The sequence below is a fragment of the Ambystoma mexicanum genome, chromosome 10 (genome assembly GCF_040938575.1).
Source record: "Ambystoma mexicanum isolate Mex_15411 chromosome 10, UKY_AmexF1_1, whole genome shotgun sequence".
Lineage (NCBI taxonomy): Eukaryota > Metazoa > Chordata > Amphibia > Caudata > Ambystomatidae > Ambystoma > Ambystoma mexicanum.
Genome location: NC_090932.1, coordinates 97,550,622 through 97,578,552, shown reverse-complemented (window position 1 = coordinate 97,578,552; position 27,931 = coordinate 97,550,622). Strand labels below are relative to the sequence as shown.

The following is a 27,931-nucleotide window of genomic DNA, read 5'->3' as shown; positions in this document are numbered from 1 at the left end:
CCTGGTTATTCGGTTCCAGCAGCGACTGCAGTGGAAATTTCAACCAGCTCCAAGAGGATGTCCAGGTGGCGTACTTTGGAGTCGATTGGTCTCACCAACTCAAAGGGAGAAGTTGTCCTTGCAGGGGCTTCTCTGTCGATAAGAATTTTGGAGTCTCGGCACAGCGGCAGTGCTTCACCGGACAAACCAGCAGTCCAGGAGTTGCAGCTGGTGTCCTCTTCAAGTTCTTCTTCGGATTCCTTTGTCCAGTGGTTGACTCTGCCTACCAAGCAAAAAGCCTTGCCTTTTATTCAGTTCTCTCCCATTCATTCCAGCCTAGCTGTCAGTCACCCAGCAGGGTGGCTGTCCTTGCCGGACAGCCAGCTGGCCAATCACCTAAGAAGGCATTCCTGTCTCCTAGGAGATTAATCACATGGAGTTTCGGGCACCTCCCTCGCTTCCTGCCCCCACCAGACTCCCTAGAGCCAGAGGCGGGCATCACTTGTGAATCCCGCCAAAGGCAAAACGAACAAAGGGACCAAACCTGGTTTGGCGCGCAGAGTAAATGTTATGAAGGACCTTTCCACAAAGAAATGGCCAAAAAAGATTGGGGCCTTTTTGACAAAGATGGCACCCTTGGGTGCTTTACTGCAGCTGCGAACGCAGCCCGTGGTAAATGCACACCACGGTAGTTAAAAGTACACCACTGCCACCAGCCATTGAGGAAAGGGTAACATAAAATTGTTATGAGAAGCTAGACAAAGGGGATACTAAGTAACCCCTCCAGCACCCTATTGTAAGATAGTGTGTGCTGGGTCTAGAAAGTTACACATTTAAGTAAAGTCAATTTCACTTCACTGCTCTTGGAAACAGTAGTTTAGCCAAGAGAAGGTATCTAAACCTTTGTGAAATCTGAAAGACTTCCCTGTGCCACTGCACTGAAGGTGCTGTGTGGTACAATGTTAAAGATGATGCCTGTGGATTTGTCAGACTCCACAACCAAAAGAAAACACAGTGCTCAAGTCATAGCAAAAATACATTAGCATGGGAAAAAAAGGGTCTCGCTCGCTGAAGGTAAAAAATGTAAGTTCTCAAATTCCAGCAAAGGTGCTGGGGGTCTCTAAGGTACAGAAGAATCAGCACATTTCTGAGAATTCTCCCTAACAGTAGGGCATCCCATACCCTTGCCCTTATCTCATTAAAGGCTGCTCCATCATGTTCATTATCTGCAAGACTTATCCCAGAGTAACCAGCCCTTGTCCATATGTCCCCAGCCTGGTCCCAATCTATGGCGGCAAGTAAACTCTTAAGGTCTCCTAGTGCTAAGGCTACCCCTGCTGTTTGTTTTTCAAATTCATAGATCCATTAACTAGCTCTGGCTATAAGCTGTGGGTAGAGCTTTAATCAAATTATTTTTGTCCATTTGAGGCCATGGCACATACTGCGTTATCCCTACTCCTGTTATGTTTAAGAGGCATCTTCATATCTATTTTGTCTTCTACCCCTTTTCTCTTCTTATTTTGTACTACCATTAAATCAGGTCTATTTCTTGGTCTATCCCTCCTCATTGCCTGTTGTGGCCCGGACGGGTTTCTCGCCACCTCTCCTTGATCTCCTTCTTGCCCTGCATCTTCATTATTTCTACCACCTTGATCTTACCCTCCATTTTCCCTTGCTTGTTGTACTTCTTGTCCCTGGACCGGCCATACCCTCTCGCCATCATCTTTTTCATCACAAACATTTCTTATTGCACCAGGGTTTAATTTAAAACTTAAAATCTCCTGACTTCCAATCCACTACTTTCTGCACCGGTACCCTTATTTCTGGTGATACTTCAGGTTCTTGTAACCTGACTAACCTTTCCCGCAATGCTCTTAACTTGATGTCGATATCTACTTGTGGACCCTCTGGGTACACTGATGCTACAGGCATGTCTGCGCTTGTGGATGGGTTTTATGGGGGTGGAGGTGCAAAAGCTCTTGCATCCCCCCACCCCCTGATAATTCTGCTGGCACTCTCTTTAGGTGCTACCGGGTATATCCCCTTACGTTGGATCTCTTTTTCACTGTCCTGATCTTCCATATCCTTGAATAATTGCCAGAGATCTCAAATCTCTTTTCTTTTTTGGAATGTTTTCCTTTATATTTTGCTGCTAAAAAGATAGACATTTTTTCTAGCATGTTTCCATCATGGGAGACCTGCTCTGGCCAGTAGCAGGACACCCCCACCCCTTCCTTTTTTTCTACTATCCATTATTTGTGGTATTTATTTATTCTGTCCCAATACAGTGGCAGGACCCTATGCATGTGTGTTATTGGAGTTTCTTCCTTCATAATGTTGCACGCGTCCTTAATGCTTCACTTAGACCCTACTGTGTATTTTCCGTGTAATAAGCTTCTGCTTATTACACGGAAAATACACATCAACCCACTTTTTCCCCCCAGCCCCCTTATACTTTTTCCACTTTGATTTCACCCACACAAACTGGGACTCATCCACCTTCTCCCATTTTACCACAAAAGACAGCAAGAGAAAATATACACAAATTGACTAAAAGCCAGTCTCATTCCTTATACCGAGCCACTACTTTTGTCTGTATATCCTGTAATACCACCTTCCCAGCATTTTTTAATATGCTGAGAATCCCATTGTTTTCATCGTCATAAAAGAATAATGCCTGATACTACCTTCTCAAAACTATTATGGCTGAGGATCCCTTACTTCCTAGTCCTTCTAAGATGGGGCTCTCAGTCATCCCAGTCTTTTTACACGCCGAGGTTGCCTTTTTCCATTATAAAAATTATTAAAACAGAAATGCGCGACAATTTCAATACATAACCCACCTCCTATCCAATCTACTCCTTAACAAATTACCTGAAATCCTATCTAATCTATTCGTTAACACATCACCAAATAGTCCTATTCCATAATACATCACCAAAAGTCCTATTCCATTGACCTTGTACATCATCCATATCACCATACTATCATACATACTTGTTCCCATGTTATCACTTGCAAGAGTATACTCACATGCGCGTTGTTCACTCGAGTTTCTTCCGTTACGAAGCTGGTCTGTCTTTCTGGAGCGGAGAGGATTTCTTTTTAAATGACTTCTACTAAAACCGCACAGAATGCACACGTTTGTTTTATTTGGGGGACCGGTCTCTGTAGATGGGCCTGACTCCCTGTGACTTTAGGCCTGGGGCTTCGCAAAGTACACAGGTGAAATTGAGATAACGTTGGGTTCACCACTGTAAGGTAGGCCTCAATTACAGGGATACCCCTTAATTATACAGGTACCCCTAATCACGGTCACCCCAGATTAAAGTTCGCCCCTCTAGGGAAATCAGGCCAAAAATATATCTTGAAAGGATAACAGGTTTATTCTATACAGACATGAGAATAGGAGCAAAGAACTCTGTTGCCTGAACATTGTCCCTCAACCGTCCCATTCTCCTGCAGACTGGTGCCATACAGGAGCATATATACTCTTAGCTTGGTCACTGGATATGGGCATGGGTCCATCAAAATTGTCCTTCCATACAAGGGGTGCTCCAGTCTTCCTGTCTTCGTGGTCTGATTCCTGTTTAGGACACATTAGTTAACATATTGATAGCCTATGCAAGAATACACTGTAGCTCATGTTTTTCATCATTTTGCTACATTATGAACATTTATATGCAAAAACATTTTCCCGTCATGCTCTCCATATTAAATTCATTTGACTCATATTTTTATCTGGTCTTATAAACTCCTCAAAACCTTGTTTTCCATAATTCTGCATTTTGTACATGAGCCTTAGCTTGCCTGTGCCCTTTGACAGACAGCAAACAACTGCTTGAGTTACTATGTGTGCTCTCCGAGAGCTGGCGAGCACCACAGCAATTCCTGTAGTCCTATTTTTAGGGCAGGCCACATTCCTTTTGGCAGGCCTGCTTCTACCGTGCTTTGAGAAAAAATATGATTTAACATTTACCAATGTTTTCAGCAAATAGTTATTTAGACCTTATATTTAAATAATAATTGCCTTCTCTTCGTTCCCACCCAAGTCTGTGTGTGTGATTATATTTGCATGAAAAAAGCTTTCTCTCAGTGCTCCTCTCCCCCCCCCCCCCCCCAATACAGACCCCCCTGGTCTTTTGTAGTGCCTAGAAACAGTCAACAGAAGTCTTGCCTAATTCTAAAGCGCTTGGGAATGAAGCAAGGCGCTAGCTCCTTCCTAATAGGAGTAATTTCCGTGTTTCTCCATACCTTATTTTTGGAGTCCTACTTTCTTCCAACTTTGTAGGCAGCTGTAATTTACTTTTGCAGCACACAGGGCCTTCTGTGCAGTGTTGCTGGGGAGCCCCTTGAGCTTCCCTTTTTATTTGCTCTTATTTACCATGTAAGAACACGTTTTTCCAGGTGTAGAGGGATGCATTTGATCCCCTCTACATTTCATATTGTGAGATCAGCACACACCACCTTATGTGAAGTGCTGAGGGGTTACACTGGATCCACCGTATCACTGCTTCTGTAACATTTATGTTACAGTGACAAGCACACCTGAATGAATGGTTGGCAGTGGACATGTTCTACCGACTCTTGTGCAATTTCTACCCGCAGGCTCGGCTCACAGTTGCAGTAACGCACAGAAGGGTCTGCATTGCCCCGAAATGTTGACTGTATTCTTTATCCGCCATATCTGGAGTGCTTGTCCTTTCTTGGTCCTTCTGCTGTGCTGGGTGGGCGAGGTTCTGGTTTGACTTTTTCTTTGGCAGGAATCCTTTGTGCAGACCACAGAGGCTCCAGAGTGTCTATGAAGACAGGAAAACTAGGGGGAGTCAGAAACTCCACAGTTGTTGGTCTTCTGGCATGCCTGCCTGAAACCAGTTCCAACTGGGAGGCTAGCTGTACTGAATGGCTTGGATCCGGAGGCTGAAGACAAGTAGACCATTGGAACTGAATCCAAAGACTCCTGTAGCTACTTAGTGACCGGAGGTTCCTGCTGACGTCCTGACCCTTTCTTCCATGTAACAGAGGAGCTCCAAAGAGGACGTCTCGTTCCCTTGGACTGGTAGGACCAATCTTTCTTAAAACGGCCTTCATTTCGAGCCATATCACGATGAGCTGCGACCTTCCTGAGCTGCAAACCGCCAATACACTGGGACTTCGAGCCGGAGTGCTGTGCATCATCTTCCGAAGAACGAATAGTCCTGAAACTTTGGTGGACTCCTTCCGGACCCCCCCCGCCACCCTGAAGTTCCCTCACCAGAGTGCTGGACGGAGAGAGCGAGGCAAATCGATCGGTCCTCTAGTGTCCTGAAAAAGGCGCCAAAATCAGAGCCGTGAGAAGCAATGATGAATCCTTTGCAGGGAGCCTTTCCACTCGACTTCATGCAGCAAACCCTTCCAGTGTCCTCCTTTTCATCTGAAGACCAAGAATTTGTTGATCGGGTGCATCATGAGGGCGTCCGCCTGCATCATCTTCATTGCTTAGCTACTGTGAGGTTCGAGGTAATACTTAACCCAGTGTCATTCTGCTGCTCCTCTGTGGCTTGTGTGGTGATTGGTATGTTTGGGAGTTCACCCATACCTGTTCGCCCAGTCCCAACGCTGGTATGCATTCATGGAGCCTTCTGTGTAGTCTCTGAACCTTTTTACCTGCATAAACTGTTACTCATCTGTTACAGAACATTTCCACAGGAACTCTTTAGTTTTCTACAGCTTGTGCCTGCCTCTTTGATCTCCAATCTGACCCTGAAAGAGACTCAGAACTAGATGGGGGAAGGCCTCTTAAAGCCTAGGCTCTGTGAAAAGATGGCTAAGTAACTTACCTTGTGTTGGTGTAGTTTCTGTCATAAGGACCTGCATCAAAGTATTACAAAGTTATTACCTTTGAATTGCATGCTGCCATTCTAAAATATAATTCCCAAGTTCTTATCTACGTTTGAATTGTGTGTACTAGTCTAAAAAGTAAATACGTTTACTACAAAGTGGGTTTTACTTGCTTTGAATTGCATACTGCCAATCTAGAAGTCTTTTACACCGTGGTGTACTTACAAGATGTATTGTATAGTTTTTTTTTTACACTGTGTGTATTTTGATAGTGCGTGCCTTTCTAAAGAATTATCTTTACGTGTGTTTGTGTGTGTGCATATATATATATATATATATTAAACCATTCTTTTTTTTTTACGTAACTCCTAGAGTATTTAAGTGTTTCTTTGGACCATATGTATGCCACACATTCTTTGTATCTCCCTATTGCCCTCTTTCCCTCCTAAGACAAGCCTGGCTGCTCTGCCACCCCAACAGTACCTTGAGTGGTGCAGGCCTATACTAAGAGTTGTTCTGCATGGCCCAAGGGGGTCCTGAATAGCTGGAGTTTAGACAAACTGTCCTAACAGCAGTCTGTACCACACTATAATTCATTCATCCAGTGAATCGCAAACAGGAGGGACCCGCTTAACAGCGTGCCCTTGTGACAACCTAACTTTGAGGCCTAGAGCCTCTGAAGGGCACATTTGGAATGTGTGTCCATGTTCATCTTATCACGTGGTTTGTTTGCAGTACATAACCCTTTGTATGTATTTATTTGTAATGTTCAAGCAATCCTTATCGGATATATTGGATGTGCTAGTGAAGAGTGAAGGTTGCATTTTTAGAAAGTCTAACCATACCTCTCATTTAAAGACCTATGCCTTGATTGAATTAATGTTTGCTGTGTAAATGGTTTTGGGTAGATGTCTAATTGATACAAGTAAAGAGTATGTTGTGACCTTTTTTTTGGTAATCATTTTAATTAACCTTTGAACTGCTTCATGTGCAACTTTGTTTGGCAGGTTTCTCCATTAGATCATCAATCATTGTTTATCCTTAATTGCAGGTCCCAGAGTCGAAAGATCAGAATTCTAAAATGATTAAAATATTAAGTGGGGAGATGGCCATCGAGCTTCACCTACAGTTTTTAATACGAAATAACAACACAGACCTAATGATCCTCAAAAACACAAAGGTATGCCATTGTATGATGTGCAAAGGGATCCAGAAGCCCTCCTTAATATCTCCCAAAAGAGCTTTGTAAAGTTTTTTTCAGCGTTGCATTCCTAGAAATCTATTTGGTGCTAAGTTATGCAGGTTCTCGGACGAGGGTGGGGTTGGGAGGGTGTAATGCCACTGCTTAAACCCACACATTTAGCTACACTCTTCATTGTTTTATTTCATTTTATTAGAAGTGCACACTTTAATTTCTTGGATGGTGTAGTGTTCAGAGGGTCGGTTTAATTCACTGATCCCAGCTTCTAGCCTAAGCCAACAGGTGGTGTTGCCGGAACATACCGTTAATTCACTATAGGCTTTGTTTGTTCGATGATTATCTGTGATTACTTTTGGCACTTGCCCTTTAAGCACTCTGCTAGCCATGCGATTTCTCCTTAAAACAATAAATATGAATTGCGTGTTGGGAACGGACATTTCAGGAATATTGTCTGCTTGTGGCTTTTACTGTGCTTTCATCACTAAAGATCGGGTGTTTTCACTTTATCACATAGTTTGAAATGTAAATATAAAACGCAGCTTGTACAGAGATTTTCCGACGAGTTACACTAGCTTCCCATTCGATTTTGTTACTTTTGTTTATACTCCTTTCCGATTTAAAAAAAATGTTTGTTTCACCAAATGCTTATTTTCTTGTTTTATGTCTTGTTTAGGATGCAGTACGGAACTCTGTCTGCCACACAGCCACCGTCATAGCCAATTCCTTCATGCATTGTGGTACAACCAGTGACCAGTTTCTCAGGTAATTTTGAGAGTGGAAATCCCTTATTGTGGTGAAGCATTCTTAGTAGATCTGTGATTTGAAGGCTGCTAGGACTCCTCCTTTGCTCTGTGCATTGTTGATGACTGTTTGCTTGGTGCCATATGGGCTTCCCTTGGACCTCTGATCTGCTGAGGCTTCTTTTTCTCAGGATCTATGCCACAGAGGTGGCTCCTTTTTCCCCAGGGCCCTGTGCCTGAGGCGATTTCCGCCTTGCTGCACTGTTCTGTGCCTTGTGTGACCCCTAGGATTCTGTGCTTGAGGTGTTCCCTCGCTCTTGCACCCCGGGCTCATGCTTATCTTATTTAAAGACCTCCAGTCTTGCACATTCCTATTTTGTTGACTTCATCTTCCAGTACTCTCCCTCTCATACTATATGCTCCTCTTATTTCCTCCACCTCTGTCCCTTCTCCCACCTATGCCTTCTCCTACTTCATTCTACCACCTGGCTTCCCGCCCTTAGAATGTCCTTTGCCATAATCTCAAAGCCGTACCTGCTACACAACAGTTGAAAACAATACTCAATCTCCACCTTCTGGAGATTGAAGGGGCCTCTCCCTTCAACTGACCCTATTCCACCTTTCCTTCCAGAACCCAATCTATGATCCAATTGTAAGTATGTAAAAATGCTTGTTTACTTGCAGCTGTCATGGGGCCAGGCCTGTAGGGTTTGTTACATTTATGTCTGATCCCTGTCTAATTCCCGCCTCCTCGCCAAAAAGTTAGTCATACCCCAATATCTTGATTCTATTGTAAAGGTACTCTACCCAGGGACTGCCTCGGTTTCCTGTTTTGCTTGCTCTGTTCATCTAATTTCTTTCTAATGGACTCCTTCCTAGCACGGATTCCTCATCTTTGATATCTATCTCCCAGAAGAGCTGCTCCTGGAAAAACGTTCTGCTGCTAGGGGGGTGCAGCTTGGCCCCGCGTCTGCTCTGCCCAATGCCCATATCTGCCCTGCGATGCACATGGCGGAGCCAATATGTGGAGGCGCCTCACCCTGGGACATCAGTTTCTTCTTACAGTGCACTCTGCTCGCTTTCGGAACACTGACCTTAAATCTTATAAAATGTTCTTAAATTATTTTGCATCTTATGAGATACAATGCCAAATCTGTCAGTCCTCTGGTTTCAAAACCTCTGTGGGTTGCGGGCAAGAAATGTCCATTTCAGATCCACACCACATTTGCCTTTACTGTCTCGGTGAGGGGCACAACAGGCAGAATTGCATGTACCGAGGAGAAGTGACACGCCTTCCTTTTCCACTAGGAACCGCGCCCAGCTGACCCGTTTGAGGTCACTGGGTGATGACCATGGCACTTTAGTAGTCCGAAAGGACAAGAAAAAGAAGCACTGCAAAAGGAAGAGATTGCTTTGCGGTTTTTCGAGACATCGCTGTTCTTCATTCTCAAAGAAAAGGAAGCCACTACTCCAAGGCCTTTCCTTTCTTCTCCAGATGAATGGACATCTTTGACAAGGCCTTGGTGCTACTGGCTGAGTCGCCAGCGGCTATGCCGACAGTGGGCCCTGGCCTCCGCGCTGACTGATCACACCCCGCTCAGATGAGCCGACAGGGAATCCGCAAACGGGTGCAACCAATTCACGTCCTCCAGGCGCTGGACCTGAACAACTGGCTTAGTTTCCCTGAATCTCCAGGATTCTACTTCCATGTGGCTATCCACAAGAGGCACAGGAAGTACCTGAGATTCAAGGTAGGTGTTGGAAAGATTTCTCTTTTGGCAACTTTCTCTCCATAGTTTCTATGGCCCCCCATTCTTTATGCTTTGTTTTGTAATCTGTTCTCCCTTTTTGAGGGGAAGAAAAGCTTTCAGCTTAACCTTTGCCTGCCTTTTGCTAATTTTTATGGGGAAACTGATCAGTCCTTCTAAAAAGGTTTACCTTTTTACCTTTTACATTTTTGTAACTCTTGAGTGCATTGGGGATACTTTTTACACTTGGGATTTTTTGTTACTTTTATATGTGCCTGAAAAGAAGCTGGTGGCAGCAGATACATATTTACCATTTGTGCGTTATTTCTAATGTGCACATTCGTGTACACTGCATGTGGCCACTAAACGGAGGGGGAGAGAGGGGGAGAGACTGCATTCCACAACCTTGAAGCCAGTGAGTATAGGTGTGGGGCATGAGTGAAACCAATAGTTGTCCCTGATTGGACAACTACTGGCTGTTTTAATGGCGCAGAGGTTTGATCTTGCTTCCAGGCAGGATTTTGGATAAGCAGAAGACTCCTGCAGCCATTTCTTCAGATCTGCCAAGAGTACCTTGTAGACAAACGACTGATGGAAGATTCGATGAAGACTCCCGAAGAGGCCTAGCATCCCTTCCTGCGTCTGGGCTGGTGAAGCCCTGTTGGACTTGCTGATCCCCGGAGACCCTGAGCGGTGTTTCAGACCTAGGATTAGCGCAACCACCTTGTCTCTTAAGTATTTTTGAGGATCCAGCGGCCTATTGTGGGCGAACTCGCGAGAAGTATCCTGGTTCTGCAGTTCCACCCAGAACTTCAGTGGTTAGTCGCCAGCTTGTGGTAGAAATTGCCTTTCCTGCGTCCCAGCATCAAATGATCATATCCTAGAGAAGCTTCTTCAACGGTGACTGTAAAGGCACCTGCTGTCGGTGTGGGTGGCCGTTGCTGGAACTCCCCTCTCCCCTCATCCTGTGAAGTATCTATAGTTAGGATAGATGCATATAGATACTGTCATTGCTTTTATTATTTTTGTCATTAGCCAAACGCAGAAACCGCAAGAGACAAGAGATCCTGAGCAAAGCTTGTAGGTGCGTACACGTGAATAACCCTATGGAACTGCAAGAGCACCTGTGGGACCTGACAGAGTTAAGTGGGACTAACCTTTGTAAATGTAGTATAGCCTTGACACCGTAGAAACCTCATTATAAGGTTTAGGAAAATTACACCAGGCCTCAGCCTCTGAGCAAGAGATGAGCTGATTCAGGCTGGACAGGGAGCAAGACGTGTGAGACAGGACACGCAGCCAAGGCCAAGAGATACAGATGACATTCCAATCCTCAGACAACAAAGGTACTAGCTGCAGAAAATACGAATAAATTCTCATAATTGCAAGCTGCACAGCTGAAATGTGATGTCTCTGAACACATGATGCGGCCAAAGCAGACAATGGACAACGATCGGCGGTGGGAAAGAGCTGGTCTCAGGCTGCCAGACACAGGCTGCAACAAGTATGCAACAATTTGAAACGAGTGTTGTGCCGATCAGGAGAGCACCCTCATAAACTAGGTGGTACATACAAGTTGCAATACAGACACATAATCATTCTTATTACCTTGAAGAGGTACATAGTGAGCTGAGAATCTTTGCAGATCCCAGGCCTGGTGACGTCGGCTCTAGCCAATTACAGTTTAGTACCCTAGGGTGGGGATGCGTAGCAACGGGCAAGAACCAATGGTAAGTCCACAACACTGCAACAATGTTATAGTTAGTGACTTGGGGATGTAACAGGCCAGCCACCTGTCATGCAAGGGCAGGTAGAATAACATCTATAATGTTCTGTATAGGTTATAACATACTCAATACCCAATCACTTGGCCGGATAGGTTTTCTGGAGAGGGGCCCAAGTTGTGACGTAGTGCTGACTCCACCTGGAAGTAAAACAGGCCTGCAATATTCTCTGTTCCTGTGCTGATCCCTGTTGGTTTTGTCTGTAATAAAGCGCAGTTTGAACTTGCAGTTAACTGAGTCCTCTGTGTATCCTGGGAAGGGTGTTGGGCCCTCTCAAGTGCGCAGACTTCCAGTGTCCCTCTGGCATACCTGGGGGTCTGTCCCCAACACCGGGATCCAGCATAAAAGGTGAGGATGTTTGGTCTACAGACTGTCGACCACTGGAACAAGGAATCCGAAGCAGAAGACAAGCAGACGCCAGCAGAACCTTCCAAAACTGCGAAAGCACTGTTGAAGTCTTGCAGCTGTGCTGACCCCGTTTTCGCATCGACCGGGAAGATCCACCAAGAACGTCTTTCTCCCTTAGGCTGGTGGGACCAACTAGCCTCAACACCTTCTTCATACCTACTCTATGGTGCTCTCTGTCTCTCCTATTTTCTCTAACTGCTTCTCTGACTATCCTGCTCTCCTCGCTAAACCTGGTAGGAAGAAGTTTAAAAAGGACCTCCTGTTCTCCAACCCAGGTCTCCTTATCGCTGACACCTATACCAGTGCCGCCTCCAGGCAAACTTTCACCGACATCCTCTTTGTCGTTCCCTCACCAGACCTATGGACCCTACATATGGTCTCTGTGCTCTCTCCTTTCTTTTCTTCTCCCATTAATGGTGGCACCCGGTGGGCGGCCCTCCTGGCCTCCTTCCTCTCGAAGGTCATCATTAATGTTTGTGAATGGTACCATCTTGGTCCAAGGCCCTGAGACCAACCTTGTCCTCTTCGATAGACGCTTCCTGTGCTTTACAATTTCCTTTCTTCTCCTGCTGTCCCCTCTCCCCCATCCAGGGCTTCCTCGCCTCCCCCTGCTGCCGCCTCCTTGGCTAGCCCTCTCCTCCTACCCTTTCTGCCCCCCTCTGGGCTTCGTCTACACCTCCGCAGGGCGTACCTCTGATTTGTACCCCTCCCCGGAAGTCTTTCAAGGACAGCAACCTTCTTCATATTGCGACTCTTAACTCTCGCTCAGCCGTCTAACATTCCTCCGACATCTGCCGCCTTCTGGAGGAACTTGAACTCGAAGTCCTCGGTCTCACCGAGACATGGTTCACGGCCAGCTTTGTCACAAGCTTCGACACTCTCCTCCCTGACGGCTACAAGAGCCTCTCCGCGCCCAGGTCCAACCGTTCCGGAGAAGGTGTAGCCCTAATCTTCCCCGAGTGGATTCCTGCCTCTGTCATTCCTACGCAGGCCTTCTCCTCTTTCTAATGCCTCGTCTGCAGTCTCTTGCTCTCCCGCTCTGGATGTTCTGATCTCCTCAGGCCTTCCCCTTTCTATCCCTCTCACCACTCCTCTCTCCTGGAGTGATCACTTTCTCCTTTCCTCCCAGCTCACCCTCTCCACCCCTCAGGCCAAACCAACTCCATCACTGCCACCCACCTTCTCGGTCATCCGACCCGTGAAGCGCGTGTCAGTTGAGGCTTTCACTGCCACTTTCTCACCCTCTCATCCCCCTTTGACTCGCTCACACCCTGACACAGCCCTTTCCATGCTCCACTCTGCTATATCCGGTACTCTTGATGTTCTTGCCCCTGTCGTGAGGATCCACCTGAAGCCCAAAGCCAAGTGCAACTCCTGGTACGACTCGGACCTAGTCACCCTCCAACGCAAGTGCAGGGTGGTTGAGGGGAAATGGCGTGCTTCATGTACATACTCTGACAAACTGGCCTGCCGCCTGCTCCGAAGCCAATACTGGCTCTCTGTCCCCACCAAAAAGAGCTCACATCCAAACCCGTGTCTCTGCGGCATGTAACAACTCAGCTGAACTCCTTTAAAATCTGCAAGGAACTGGCCAATCCTTCTACAGTCTCTACCTCTCCTGTCCCTTTTGCAGGCCCTCTGCACAACACTGCCTTCTCATTTCATCTCTAAAGCTCAGGACATCCTGTCATCTCTCTTCCTCTCCCCCTCCTCCCTCTACTCCCTGCTCTTCCTCTGGCCCTTCTTTTGCGTCCTCTCCTCCCTCCTTCTCTGCCTTTCCCCTGTTCTCCCCAGACGAGTTTTCTAGACAAGTCTGATCTATGAAAGTCTTGTCAAAACAGGTTAATCCCTGTGCCTCCAAAACCATCAAGGACTACATTGACTCCCTGGCTCCTGCCCTGGCTGACTTCTGCAACCACTCCTTCGCAACTGGAGTCTTCCCTCCCCCCTGAAGAACTACCTTGTGCACCCTCTTCTTAAGAAACCCTCTGCCGACCCGTCCTGACCAGCTAACTATTGCCCAATCTCCATCACTCCTTTCCTGGGCAAACTCCTGGAAAGGCTGGCAATCTCCCAGCTCAATCTTCACACTGAATCTGTTGGTTGTCTCCATGATCATTAGTCTGACTTCAGAGCTTCCAGAAGCACGGAAACTGCTATCTTGAACATCCGTGAAGACCTGCTCTCCAACCTTGATTCCAACACTCTGTGTCCTACTCTTACTTGATCTCTCTTCTGCCTTTGACACGGTCAATCATGCTGCCTTTGACACGGTCAATCATGCCATCCTGCTCAACCGTCTCCATGATAACCTGGGGATTACCGGTCAGGCCCTGGCGTGGCTGACTTCTTTCCTCTCTGATCGACCCTCCCGGGTTCAACTTGGGTCCTTCCTCTCCTCTATCTCTATCTCTACCTGTGATGTTCCCCAGTGGTCTAACCTCTCTCCCTGGCTGTTCAAACAATACCTGGCACTTCTTGCCCACCGCATTGCTGCTCTCTTCTCCAACTTCCAGTGCTATGTGGATGACACTCGGCTCATTTTCAGGTTACCCTCAGCCACCTCTTCCCCTCCCTCATCTCCGACTGTCTGTCCACCATCCAGGAGTGGTGTTCTGCCAATGATCTCTGCCTTAATGCCAGTAAGACCGAGATTCTCCTCATTGGCACACCCAATCCCTCCTTTCCTGTCACACTCTGGCTGGCCTCTTGGCCCTCTTCCTGCTCCCACCTGTGAGGCTAAAAACCTTGGGGTCATCGACTTCACACACTCCTTCTCTCCTCACATCTCTGACGTCTCTAAGAAGTCAAACTACCAGCTGCACCTCCTCAGAGGTATTCTTCCTTTCCTCTCCTTTCTCCAGAAGCTCACTGTCTTCAGAGCTCTGGTTCTCTCTAGGCTGGACTATTACAACAGCCTCTTTGTAAATTCACCTGCCTCTACTCTCCACCCCCTGTAACTAATCCAGAACAGGTCTGCGAGTTTTGTCCTGGGCTTCAAGCCCAGGGATCGTATCTCTCCAGGACTGAAATCTCTGCAGTGGCTCCCAGTGGCTGTGAGGATTAAGTTCAAAACTCTCTGCATGGTCCACAAGTCCTTCTGGGGTCTCAATACCATCAACTCTCTGTTCCTAAATATCTTCCTTCTCAAGTTCTTCACTGATCCGCCTCAAACTCCCTCAGGTTCAGTCGCTTCTCCAAGCAACAAGTTGGTGGTAGATCTTTCTTCGGCAGGGGCCTCCCTCTGGAACAGCCTCCCTGAAACTTGAGGAGAATCATCTCTGGTTCCGGAAGCACCTCAAAACCTTTCTCTTGGCTTCTGCTTTTTCTCCTCCTCTCCCCAGCTGACTTCCTGGTTAATACTGAAACTGCACTGGTTATCTGGCCACCCTCTGATCTCGGGGCCCAGGTCCCCTCCCTCGCCAGTAGTACACCTGCACTGCCTTCCTGGCAACCCCTGCACTTGGGGACTGTTTTCTGTATCCCTACAGTCCCACTACCAGCACTCGACACTGGAGGTCTGCACTTATCCTTGCACTTGCCACCTGCTGGCCATACTTTTACTTATTGTTATTTATTCTATTATCCCATGTACTGCACTGTCCCCTCTCCCTCCGCAGTTTCCTCCTTCCCATGCACTTGCACGATCTGAATGACACCTGGCATAGTAGGATCGTAGTCTGTCTTCCCTCCATTCCCCCTCCCTTGCCTCGCCGCTCCGCGCAACACTTGTGTATAGGCGCATATCATTTTATGGCATCCCTCAAATTGCTGTGACTTTCCTGAGCTGCAGAATCCCAATACTCTGGGGTACCTGGACCATCATAGAGTGCATAGTCTTGCGAAGATTGAACTTTGCAGGCATCCCTGTGGACCTCCAGTGTCGGGAATTCTTCACCAAAAGTCCCCTCACCAGAGTTCAGGACCGAGTAATCGAGGAGAATCAGACCAGCGATATTAGTTTCTTCTTGGTGCTAAGAAAAAGTCGCCAAAACGGCAAAGAGCAGCTGGAGTGAGGTGAATCCATTGCTTCCGACTCCTTCTCCCCTGTGCTGCCACAGTAGTCCCCCAGATGTCCTCCCCCCCCCCCCTTCGTTGCCACGACCAAGGAGCAGGAATCGGTGGGTCTGCAATGTTGCACCTAGAAGGAAGCCGGCTACAATTTCTTACCCACTGTCAAGGTACTGTGGGGCTTGGGTTGTAATTACCTTATGCCATTTTCGGTGCCACCTGGCTTAGGAAGTGCTGTTTTCTTCAAGTAAGAGTTGACCTCCAATCCTTTGTGCAGGCCTTGCAGCTTGTGCACTATCAGGTAGGCTCCCCTTGAGCTCATGGGTTTATTCAAGAACCACTGACTGGTTAACTAACCTACTCTTACGTCCCCTTTCTTCCATACTGTATGGGTGTCCCTCGTGAGGGACTGGAGACGGAACCTTTCCACCAGAAAAATCTTCTTCCCCTTTAAATTTAGAGGCGCGTGGTGCACAGCCCTGGGAGCATGCGCTCGCCTGACTCCGCCCACTGGCACCACTCCCCAGTCCCCTTTTCCGTGTCGACAGGAATGGACCGAATTCGCCATCGCTCCTGGGTTTAGCTTTGGCCATGTAAGACCACACGCTCTTCCCCGGATATTCTTCCATCTTTGTCTTTTTCTTTTCAATTTGGTACTTGGTCCTCCGACGCCACGCTCCTCCCCGGCGCTTGTCGACTTTGCAGGCTTCAGCAGGTGTCCAGCCTGCGAGAGGCTCTTCCCTACATCCGACCCCCGTGCCCTTTGCCTCTGTTGCCTTGGCCCCGACCACAGCTGGGAAGGTTGTTCCGCGTGCGACACACTGACTCCACGTGCACTGAAGAACAGGCGAGCTAGGTGGAGGGAGCTCTTCCAGAAGTCACCTCTAGATGATCTAAAGGACTTCGTCAAACATTGCTCAATGCTGATGGAAAGGCCTTTGTTTACCATCGCACACCGTAAAGGCGACTCCTTCCCAAGGAAGCACTCGACCGGGCGGAACCTCTTGGGTTCTAGCACCACAACACGTACCGAGGCTAGTCCAGCTAACGTCATCACGGCCGAGGGGTCTCCCAATACTTCCGGTGTCAGTGCTGAGGGAGCGCAAGGTTCTTTTACCAGGGTTACTCCTGAGGGGCAACACCCTAGTACCGGCATCATGTCCGAGGGGGTGCCTTCACGCAGCACTCCCGGCAGCTCTGCCGAGGGCAATACGCCTTCCAGGTCACGGCCTGAGGTGCGGGATAGGCCTTATGATCCAACATTAAGCATCTTGGACGGGCTGGTTCTGACAAGCCAGGCACCACGACTTCGGTACGTGGCACGACAAGATGGCCACGCGGGTGAAGGAACGAGTCACAAGGTGGAACTCGTGTCAACCAGGTGCGTGGCCTACAGTTTATCCATCAGCAGCACAGCGCAGTTTTCCCCTGCGCCCCAGGCAGAGTGTGCCCCGGCCCTAGCTGCCGTTAGACACTCCGTCAATATCACCATATCACCTGCCACCTCTACAGCCTCTGAGGACAGGCTCTTCGAAAGGTTCCTAGGGCTGATGCTGCCCCAGCCGGCTCCTCCGATTCCGGCTTCCCTGCCTCCACAGTACAGGCGGTTCCATACCAGTTTCTGAGGCAGCCACCGGCTCCGGTCTACACACCGCAGCCCACGGCGCCCAGCTCTCCTCCACCAGTCCCCGACCCTCCGAGCGCTCTGGTGGACACTGACGAGGAGGACCCAGACACGCCATCTTCAGCCAGGGCCTTCCACAAATGCCTTGCAGGTTTGGCAGAATATTTGGGCCTTCCTCAGCCCGAGGTAGAGCAACCCGAAGAGGGGGGAGGGTGTCTTGGCAGAAGTCCTCACCCTAAAACCCCCTACCAAGACAGGGATCCCGATGCATAGGGATGTAGTTGCCCTGGCCCAAAAAGGGTGGCTCAAGCCACACTCGGCCCAACCTGTCAATCGGCGCCTCGACGCCAAGCATAGGCAGATGGAGGGGATACACTCTTGCTTTCGGCGCATCCTCCGCCGCACTCTTCCGTGATCGCTGCTGCGTCACTCTATTCCAAGCCTCAGTTGTGCTCGCCCACCTCGTCCTCGACGCTGCTAGGCACGGAGGAGAAGATCTTGGAGGCGTATGGAAATAAGCTGTACTCCAACACCTCCTTGCACCTGCGTCGAGCCAACGCGGATGCCATGCTGGCAGCCATTAACGAAACGCTCTGGCGGGAAATTGCGGACTACCTCCCAGAACTTCCGGCACAGAGCCAAGCGTGCTTCAAAGCAGGCCTAGGAGAAGCCAAGCTGGTAGCGCAGGACATCCTGAAGTCCACCGTGGCCCACATCGATACCTCCTGCTGGGCCAGCTGCATTGCTACGGTCAGAAGGACGGCCTGGTTATGGGCTACTAAGTTTAATGCTGATGTCCCGGAACGCATATTGGGCCTTCCATTAGAGGGTAGTGACCTCTTCCAATCCACCACGGATGAGGAATTGGATAAAATGAATAATAGCTTGCAAACCGCAAAGTCTTTATCTATTCTTACGAAGGCCACACCTAAGCCCTACTCCCAGTTGCAGCAATGCTTTGACAAGGGGCAGGTGTTTTCCAGGTTCCGGGGCTTCCAAGAACGGAGGTCCAGGCAACCTGACAGTTCTCCGAGTCAGCACTGGAGGAAACAAGGGGAGGGGGGGAGGGGGCAAAGGCTTTTTCCAACCCCCCTCCTCCGCAACAGCCTCAGAGGGAAAAAAGGCATGACACGCCCCTTCGGGTCCACGTGTCTCCGGTGGGGGGGCAGGCTTCCCTTTCAAGTGCAATTTTGGTGGCAGAATTTTTCGGACCCCTGGATCCTCTCTAGTCTCCACGGGTACCGCCTACCGGTACCTTCCTCTCCTCCCACAGATTGGGACAACAACTCTGCTGGCAGAGATCCGGTTGCTCGTTGAGAGCCAGGCAGTGGAAGAACTCCCAGCGAGGATTGGGCTTTTATTCCAGGATTTTGGCCATACAGAAGAACTAGGCAGGCCTGAGAGTTGTGTTGGACCTTTCCACCATCAATCTCTCCCTCCCTCTGCAAAGTTTAAAGATGGTTACGCCAGCTCTTATTGCGGAAACACTGGATAGGGGAGACTGGATGTGCTCCCTGGATCTGAAGGATGCTTATCTACACGTCCTGATTTGGGAGCCGCATCGTTCCTTACTGCGCTTCAGGATCATGGTCTGCTATTTCCAATACAAGGTGCTACCCTTTGGCCTCAACCCGGCACCCAGGGTATTCACAAGGTTAATGAATGCAGTGGCAGCCCTTCTCAAGGCCCAGGGCCACCACGTCTACCCATACCTGGATGACTGGCTCTCCGAAAGCGGTTCACTATAACACCTCCGCACTGATGAACACACTCAATGACCTAAGGTTCACTATCGATCTCAAGAAGTCTCAGCTGCAGCCCAGCCAGAGCCTGACCTTCTTAGGCCTCATCTGGGACACGAGCTCCGTGAGAGTCTTTCCCTCGGAGGACAAGATTGCGGCCATCAGAAGAGCCACAGCTCACTTACTCTCCAGGCCAGTGACCTCAGCCTGGTGGTACCAACACCTATTGGGTCTTATGGCAGTGGTCCTGTTGGCCGTACCCCACACAAGACTCAGGATGAGGAGATAACACCTGCACTTCACAGCCTCATGGAATCAGGAGAAGGGCTCCCAAGCGGAGCAAGTCGGCATTCCTCACTTCTTCCACTCGGACCTCCAGTGGTGGTCCACGGACTACAATCTAGGGCACGGCAAGCCCTTCTGGCAGTGGCCCCTCAAGTCACGATTACTATGGACTCCACCTTCGAGGGAGTCTATGGAGTCTGGACCCGGCAGGAGTCCCACATCAATTGGCTAGAATTGAAGGCCTTATGGCTGGCTCTCAAGGCCTTTCCCCCTCTCTTATCGAGGGCAAGACAGTTCTTATCCAGACGGACAACTCCACCAGCATGTACTATGTCAACAAGCAGGGGGGTACCAGATCCCCTCCGCTGTGCAACCTAGCAGTCAGCATGTGGGAATGGGCTCTGGAGAACATCTACCTCAGGGTTGTCCACCTCCCTGGAGAATCCAACCTTGAGGTGGACAGGCCCAGCAGACTGGGGGCGGACAATTACTGTTAGGAAGAATTCTCATAATGTGCCAATTCCTCTCTACCTTAGAGACCCCCAGCTCCTTTGCTGACCTTTGGGACTTTGTACCTTTCATTCTGTTTTCTGCGTTTATTCCTTTGAATATGGAGTATTAGAAAACTCCATAGGCATCATCTTTTCAATTGTCACACAGCACCCACAGTGCAGTGACCCAGGGGAAGTCTTTTACCAGAGAATGTAAAGTTAAATTGACTTTTTAAATTCCTAGACCCAGCGCACACTATCTTCAATACAGTGCTGGAGGGGTTATCTCGTATCCCCTATGTCTAGAAACTCATGTAGCAGTCCAATGCTACCCTTTCCTATCGAAATGGCTGGTGGCAGTGGTTTTACAACAAACTACCATGATTTTTCCCGACCGCGAACACCGGTAGCTAAAAATCACGGGAGCCATGTTTTTCACAATGGAGTCTGAGTCCAGTTTGTTTAATCGGGTCCCGGTCTTCTTTTTCCGCCATTTCATTTTGGAAAGGGCCTTCTAGTGTTTGTCTCTGTGCCCCAAACTAGGTTAGGTTCCTTTTGTTTATATGCCTTTGGCAGGCTTCAGGACTGAAGACCGCCTCTGGCGCCCAAGTGTCTGGGGTGGGCAGGAAGTGAGGGAGGTGCCGAAACTCCCTCTGCTTAGTCTCCATAGGATACCCAAATGCACTCTGGCGTGAATGGCTGGCTGACTGTCCGGCAATGACAGCTAGGCTGGAATGAATAGGAGAAAACTGTTAAAAAGGTGAGTCACTTGGACTGAAAGGCAGATTCAACCACTGGAACGAAAGAACTGAAGACGAGCTGGAAGAGGACGCTACTGCAACTACTGGACCGTTGGTTTGCCCGGTGGAGCCCTGCTGCAGGTCCGAATCGCCAAGCTCACCTCGACAGAGAAGCCTTTCAAGGACGACTTCTTCCTTTGAGTTCGTAGGACCAATCGACTCGTAAGCCACCTGGGCACCATTCTCAGAGCTGGTTAGGAGTAATCGGGGAGAAGGACCCAGCTTGTGTGCTTGAAGAACAGCAACCGGAATCGAAGATTTGCCAATTTGCCAGCTTTGTGATCCATCCCCGCAGAGTGCAGGAGTCCCCCGACATCCTCCCTCTTGTCCCCACGACTGAGGCTCAGGAACAGCGAGATCTGCAGGAACTGCCAGGAACAGAAGTCTTCAGCTGCAGATTTTTCTTCAACATAAGGTACTGTGAAAACCCGATCGGGTGAACTACCTCTCACCGCGAAAGTTTGTGGAACTTTGGCAACTTGCAGGCATAGTCAGCATGTGACCCGACATACAAACCTTTCTTCCGTGAACTACTTCTAAGAACTATGGCAAAGACTTTTCCATTTTAAATACCAGAACCGTTTTTACTTATACAAGACACTAGCCCATTGACTTTGGCCTACCTATTGCATTGAATGAACTCCTCTCGTGAACTCAAACAATTTGCACTGTTTTAAAGTAATTGTAATATTCGTTTTATTACCTTATGCCTTTTTGCTCCTACTTCATTGCTATTTTGCTCCTACTTCATTGCTATTTTGCTCCGACTTCAAGGAAGCTAAACTGCTTAGTAATCAGTATTGTAGTATGATTTTTGTGTGATATTGGTTGCCTCTGTTAGGCAGAATTGCATACAGTACTCTCTGGGACCACTACACACAATTCGGACTACAGGTGTTAGCCAAACCAACCTTTGGTATAAGTCTACCACACAGTTTTTGGTAGCGTGCTGAGCAGCCAGGCTTATCTGAAGAGTGAATGTGAGCAGTAAAAGTAGTTGCACAGAGGACCTTCAATCACAGTGGTTCAAGTACACACTTAAACACAAGGTTTCTTGGTAAAGCACTTATTCATTTATTACACAACCATTTAGAAAACATTTCACTAGTAGAAGATAACTTAATATTATATACCAATACACTTAAATATAAAACTCTACAATTTTGAGACAGTTTGAGCCCTGAAATAGGAGCTAAATGGCAGTTCAGTTACTTAGAAGTGAGCAAAAGGGACAAACGTTAGTAGAATAGATTACATATATTTATTAAACAGTGCAAATAGTTTCAGTTCACCAGAGAAGTTCAATTCAGGTCAATAGTGCAGGCCAAAGTCAATGGGCTAGTGTTCTGGATAGGAAAGAACAGTTCTGGTATCAAATGGTAAAGTCTTTGCAAAGGTTCTCAGAAGTAGTTTAGGCGAAAAAGAATCATTTGTGGGGTCACAAGCTATCAGGCCTGCAAGTTGGGAAAGTTTCACAAACTTTCACCTCGAGAGTGGCGTTCTCTCAATCGGGTTGGCACAGTACCTTAGTATGAAGAAATAAATGCAGCTGAAGTCACTGGTTCCTGGCAGTTCCTGCAGGTCTCACTGTTCCTGAGCCTCAGTCGTTGGGACAAGAGGGAGGACGTTGGGGTACTCCTGCACTGCACGAGATTGTCGAAAAAGCAAACAAGATGGAGTCACTTCAGTTCCAGTAGCTGTAGATTCAAGCACACAAGCTGGTATCCCTCTCCCTTGTTAATCCTAACCAGCCTTGAGAATGGTGCCCAGGTGGCTTACGAGTTTATTGGTCCTACCAAGACCTCCTCAAAGGAAGAAGTTGTCCTTGAAGGGGCTTCTCTGTTGAGATGAACTTGGCAATTCGAACCTGCAGCAGGGCTTCACCGGGCAAACCAACGGTCCAGGAGTTACAACCGCCGTCCTCTTCCAGCTCTTCTTCGGTTCTTTCGTTCCAGTGGTCGACCCTGCTTTCCAGTCCAAGAGACTCGCCTTTTAAACAGTTTTCTACCTTTCATTCCAGCCTAGCTGTCACTCACCCAACAGGGTGGCTGTCCTTGCTGGGCAGTCAGCCAGCCAATCACGCCAGAGTGCATTTGGGTCTCCTAGGAGACTAAGCACAGGGAGTTTCGGGCACCTCCCTCACTTCCTGCCAACCCCAGACACTCAGACGCTAGAAGCGGTCTTCAGTCCTTAATCCCGTCAAAGGCACACAAACAAAGGGACCAAACCTGTTTTGGGGCGTAAAGACAAACACTAGAAGGACCTTTCCAAAAAGAAATGGTGAAAAAAGACGACCAGGACCTGTTTAAACAAAGGGGCTTAAGGTTTCATCTTGAAAATCATGGCTCCCGTGATTTTTAGCTACCGGTGTTCGCGGTCGAGAAAAATCATGGTAGTTCGTTGTAAAACCACTGCCACCAGCCTTTTCAATAGGAAAGTGTAGCATTTGACTGCTACATGAGTATTTAGGCACAGGGGATACTATGTACCCCCTCCAGCGCTCCATTGTAAGATGGTGTGTGCTGGGTCTAGGAATTTGGAAAGACTAGTAAAGTCAATTTCACTTTACATTCTCTCAGAAACAGTAGTTTATCCCAGAGAAGGTATCTAAACCTTTGGGGAAGTCTAAAAGACATCCCTGCGTCACTGCACTGAGGGTGCTTTGTAACACATATGAAAAGATGATGCCTATGGAGTTATCTTTTTTTTTTAAACCTTTATTATTAGACTTGACAACACAAAACAGCAAGAGACGCACACAACATGATAGCAGGATACAATCTTATACAATAACAGTCAATACTGGTACTTAGTAATCATTTCGGGTACACAAATGAGGCAGGGACCAATTAATATCGCAGGTAGTGGGATAAAAGCGTTTCTGCTCATGGGGCGGCAGCAGGAGAAGGGAGGGCGGAGTCGGAGGACTCGGTGTCCGCGCCCGAGTTCATTGCAGAAATATAACTGCGAAATTTCCGCCAAATGTCCCTTGGTCTGGAATGTGGATGCTGCAACGTGCCCCAACCCTCCTCGGTATCTGATGCCCAGGTGACCGCTCTGCGTCACTCCGCGTACGTGGGTGCACTAGACCTGAGCCAGTTCATTAATATACAGCGCACAGCCAGCAGCATGCAGAGGCCAGCTAGTTTCCTTGAATCGTGGCCCAACTGGCGAAGGTCGTGGAAGAGGCACCACAGTGCGGATGGGTCTATAGTGTGGTCCAGTATGGTAGATAGTGTAGAACATATTTCAGCCCAGACTTGTGCCAGTCGTGGACAGGACCACATCATATGGATGTAAGTTGCTTGATCAGAGCCACATCTAGGGCAGCTGGAGGAGAGCTTGTTGAACATATGGTGCAACCTGGCCGGGGTGTGATGGTACCTGTGCAATACCTTGAACTGTATTAATTTAAACCTAGAATTAAAGGATACCCTATGGGTGCGTGCAGTGATCTCTACCCCAAGATCATCTTCCCATTTGCGTTTTAATGAAGAGAATGGTGGTGCCGCTCTGGATTGTAGTAGGGTGTAAAGCCTAGAAATATTCCCTTTAACCAAGTCAAAGGAACACAATTCCGCTACCACAGGCTCATCAGGCGGTATTGTGGGGAAGTTGTGGTATTTAGCCTTGAGGAATTTCCTGAGAGGATTACTGCAGCCACACGGACGGTCTTCGTCTAAGAGAGAGGAATGTCTGCCCATTCAAGGAAGTTGCCCTGCACAAAGATCTCTCGAAGCACCAAGTAGCCTGCGTCAGCCCAGCGGGAGACAATGGACTGTGGGACGCACGGAACCTCTGGGAGGAAGTTCCAGAGTGGCAGGTCTCCATGGAAGGGATGGGGTATGCCTAATAACTTCCAAATTTTAGCGAGGGCCAGGGACGTGTTTACAACCGGATCTGCTGAATTGGTGTTAGTTGGCATGGGTTTGAGAATAAGGGAACAAATTTTTCGATCACTGACTGCCAGTTTCTCTAATCGAACATGTGGAGATGGGTCCGCAATGTTGAACCAGTGGGAAGCAAACTGGGATTTTGCTATCGACCAGTACCTAAGGAAGTCCGGGTGCCAAATCCACTGTGCTCCGTAGGGGCGATCAGTATAGCTAGTTTAAGCGGGACTGCATCGGAATGCCTCAAAAAAGTGTTGGTTGTCGGGAGCAGTGTCTGGAAGAAGTCATCACCTGGCCAAAGGGGTATATTAACGAATCGATAGAGAAGTTGGGGCAGTACCACCATTTTAAGTATTCCAATACGTCCTGCTAGGGAGAGAGGGAGTCTGGCCCAGCTCGCAGTTTTAGCGGTTAAGTTAGTGAGGTCATTTAGGTAGTTTTCTTCCTGCAGCAACTCAACGCTACGAGAGACCACCACTCCAAGATAAGTGAACCTGGACTGGGACCACGTAAACCCCATGAGGTCAGGGGGTGCTGGGTGCAATCAGTGAGCAGAAAAAGGACCGACTAAGAGCAGTTCACCTTCAGTCCGGAGATGCGTCCAAAACAAACAACATCCTCCAGGATCGGGACAAGGTTAGTATCCGGAGACCGGATATAATGCAGGGCATCGTCAGCGTATAGAGGGACGAGATCAGACTGGCCCGGAGTTCGCAAGCCCCTATGAGCATGTGATTGAGGGATCTTGTCAGCAAAGGGTTCGATGGCAGCAAAGGGTTCCATGGCTATGGCGAATATTAACGGGGAAAAGGGGCAACCCTGCCGCGTTCCCCTGGCTATCTGGAAGGGGGAGGAGCACCTATCCTCAGTACAGACTCTAGCCGATGGGCCTGCTTAAAACAGCTTAACCCAGGATCGAAAGTTGGGTCCGAACTTGCATTTCTCCAGGACTCGCCATAGGTATTCCCATGATACGGAGTCGAATGCTTTCTGCATGTCCAAAGAGGCTGCCACCGCTTGCACCCTCGGGCCAATCCTGCTGATCACGTTAAACCGAGTTCTAGGGAGGATCGACAAATGGGACAGATGTCTGATCAATATATCTGATATAAGCCACTTGTCAATCCTGGAATGCGAATCATGCACCGAGGAGTAATGGGAGTATGTTGGTGAATCAGGGTACCTTAGGCGCCATGCATCAACAATCGACAAGCGAGGCAGCGTTATGAGGATAGATTTGGCTGCCCTAGAGAGGCGGAGGGGTCTGGAACCTGACCTATCCCGGTTGACATCTAATATCGTATTGAAATCACCCCCCATAGAATCGGGACCGGGGGAAACTTTCAAGCAGAGAGGCTAGGTGGAGGTAGAAGTCGGGGTCATCAATATTTGGACCATAAATGTTTAGGATGGCCATCTCCTTCTGTAGAGTACCTAGGACCAACACAAATCTACCCTGTGGGCCTTTGAACAAGCCAGGCAGGTGAGTGGTGTGCCCCCTACCTCCATTTTGGGCCACAGTCGTTGGCAAAAGCTCCCCCTTGGTCCCCGCGCACGCATTCTTCCCGAGTGCGTCCCTGCCCGCTCCCGCCTCTCAACCCTCCCACCGCCCCCGATTGATTAAATCTGCTTCCCTGTTTGGGGCGAGTGACCCGTGCTGCAGACGCTCACTGCCTTTCAACAACCCAGGCTCCCCCGCCTCCCGACCCGCCCAGCACCGCTCTCATTGGTCCTCCCAGCCTTTATCACTGGTCCCCCCCAGGGCAGCCCTTCTGCCTGTGCAGCCCTGCGGCTAAGGGCGGCTCCAACAGAGGCGGATCCAAGAAGTGTCAGCCGGTGTCTGCAGGGGAAGCAGTGGCCAGCCGTCAACCATCATCCACAAGGACCAGTAAGGTAGGAGTGGCCTGGGTCAGGATTAGAGCAACTACTTTACCCCAGACTCCGAGCCACTTACCAAACCCAAAGTAAAAAAAATGATTGCGTTTCATGATGTTTAGATTGCACTGATAGGCCCCTCTCCCACTGTGCGTGTCTCTCAAATTTAGCAGGGGTCCGGTTTCCTAATTGCATTGTATGATGTTTAGGTTGCACTGATGGGCCTCTCTCCCACTACACTGGTCTCTCAAATTTAGCAGGGGTTCTGTCTCCAAATTGCATTGTATGATGTTTCTCCAGCATGTGGTCTGGCATGGATTCACATGCTCATGAATATTCCCCGTCGTCAGGCCGGGAATCCTCGGTATAGAAAAGAAAAAAAATCAGTATCAGTTTCATTTCTGATCTGTCTTTCTTAGCAGTAACCAATCACTGGTCTCTGGGTCAGACTGCCCCCAGCCAATGACTGCCCTCTCCCTAAGCCCCGCCTCTGGCAGCCATCCTCAGGTTTTTACCACACGTTCAAGTGTTGGGAGTCCTCGTGCTGTAGCTCAAGATTTTGCTGCGTTTTTGCGCTTTTTCAGGAGATTTTTTCTCATTTTTTCGTTAAATAGAGCCTCAAGCTCCACCGTTTCTACATCTGATCAATGGGGATCCGTTTCAGAGTTTTCTACGCCCCTCAAGGGTGAAGATTTTGTCGAGTTACGCTTTTGGAGGATTCCAGAAGTTCCGAGGCCTACCCCGGACATGGCCCAGGAGAAAGGAAGCTTGATGCCTGGGAAGCTGTTCAGGACCTGCCCTGGATGCCAGCTTCAGAATGTTTTCAAGGAGGACGAACATTCGTTATGCCTCTACTGTCTCCATGAGGACAAGACGTACACGGAAAAGGACTATGCGTTTTGTGGGAACATGTCGGAGCGGACCATGAAGGATCGCCACCTTCGTCTCGGCAACTGGCTGGAAGGGAAGAGCCTGTCAGGCGAGAAGAAGAAAAAGTCTGAGCGGTCTTCTAAGTCCTGTGAGGGCGCCCCGGCGACAGGGGCCCAACAAAAGGCCAAACACCGCGAGTCTGAACGGTCGGGCTTCTTGGCTGCCAGGCAGGGCTCATCCTCCCCGGCGCCATCAACCACGAGCCAACGCTCTGGCTCGGGTAAGAGGAAGTCCGAGAACCCGGCGAAGCTTCTGGAGAGGCCCCGGTCGATCTCGTAGATTCTGGCAGAGAGGGGAGCGAGGCTCGGGCCCTCCCCCCAAGGTGAAGGCCCCAGGCGTACAGAAGGTGACGATGGCCTTAATTCACCCTGCTAAGACCTCGATTGAGGATGTCGCAGCGGCCCTGGCTACGCCAGTGGAGGCGACCTCAGGACCCAGAGTCTACCTGCCACCACGGAGGGAGTCGTCTTTCAGGCCCATTGAGAAGACCCTCACGAAGTCCTCGTTGGAAAAGGTGGGGGAGGGGGCAGGTGGCCATCGTGGATACGGACACAACCTCAGAAGAACTCATTGAAGTCGTGGAAGAGGCCCAGCCCATCA

General features: G+C 48.9%; 1 protein-coding gene across 1 annotated transcript in view; it reads left to right on the top strand.

Annotated features, from left to right (window-relative positions):
• Window positions 1–27,931, top strand: part of PSMD1 (proteasome 26S subunit, non-ATPase 1) — a 1,063,364-nt gene that overhangs the window by 131,343 nt on the left and 904,090 nt on the right. Inside the window, exons 9-10 of the mRNA XM_069617568.1 lie at window positions 6,851–6,979; window positions 7,674–7,762. Of these exons, the coding sequence (XP_069473669.1) occupies window positions 6,851–6,979; window positions 7,674–7,762 (218 nt within the window). The remainder of the gene's footprint in view (window positions 1–6,850; window positions 6,980–7,673; window positions 7,763–27,931) is intronic.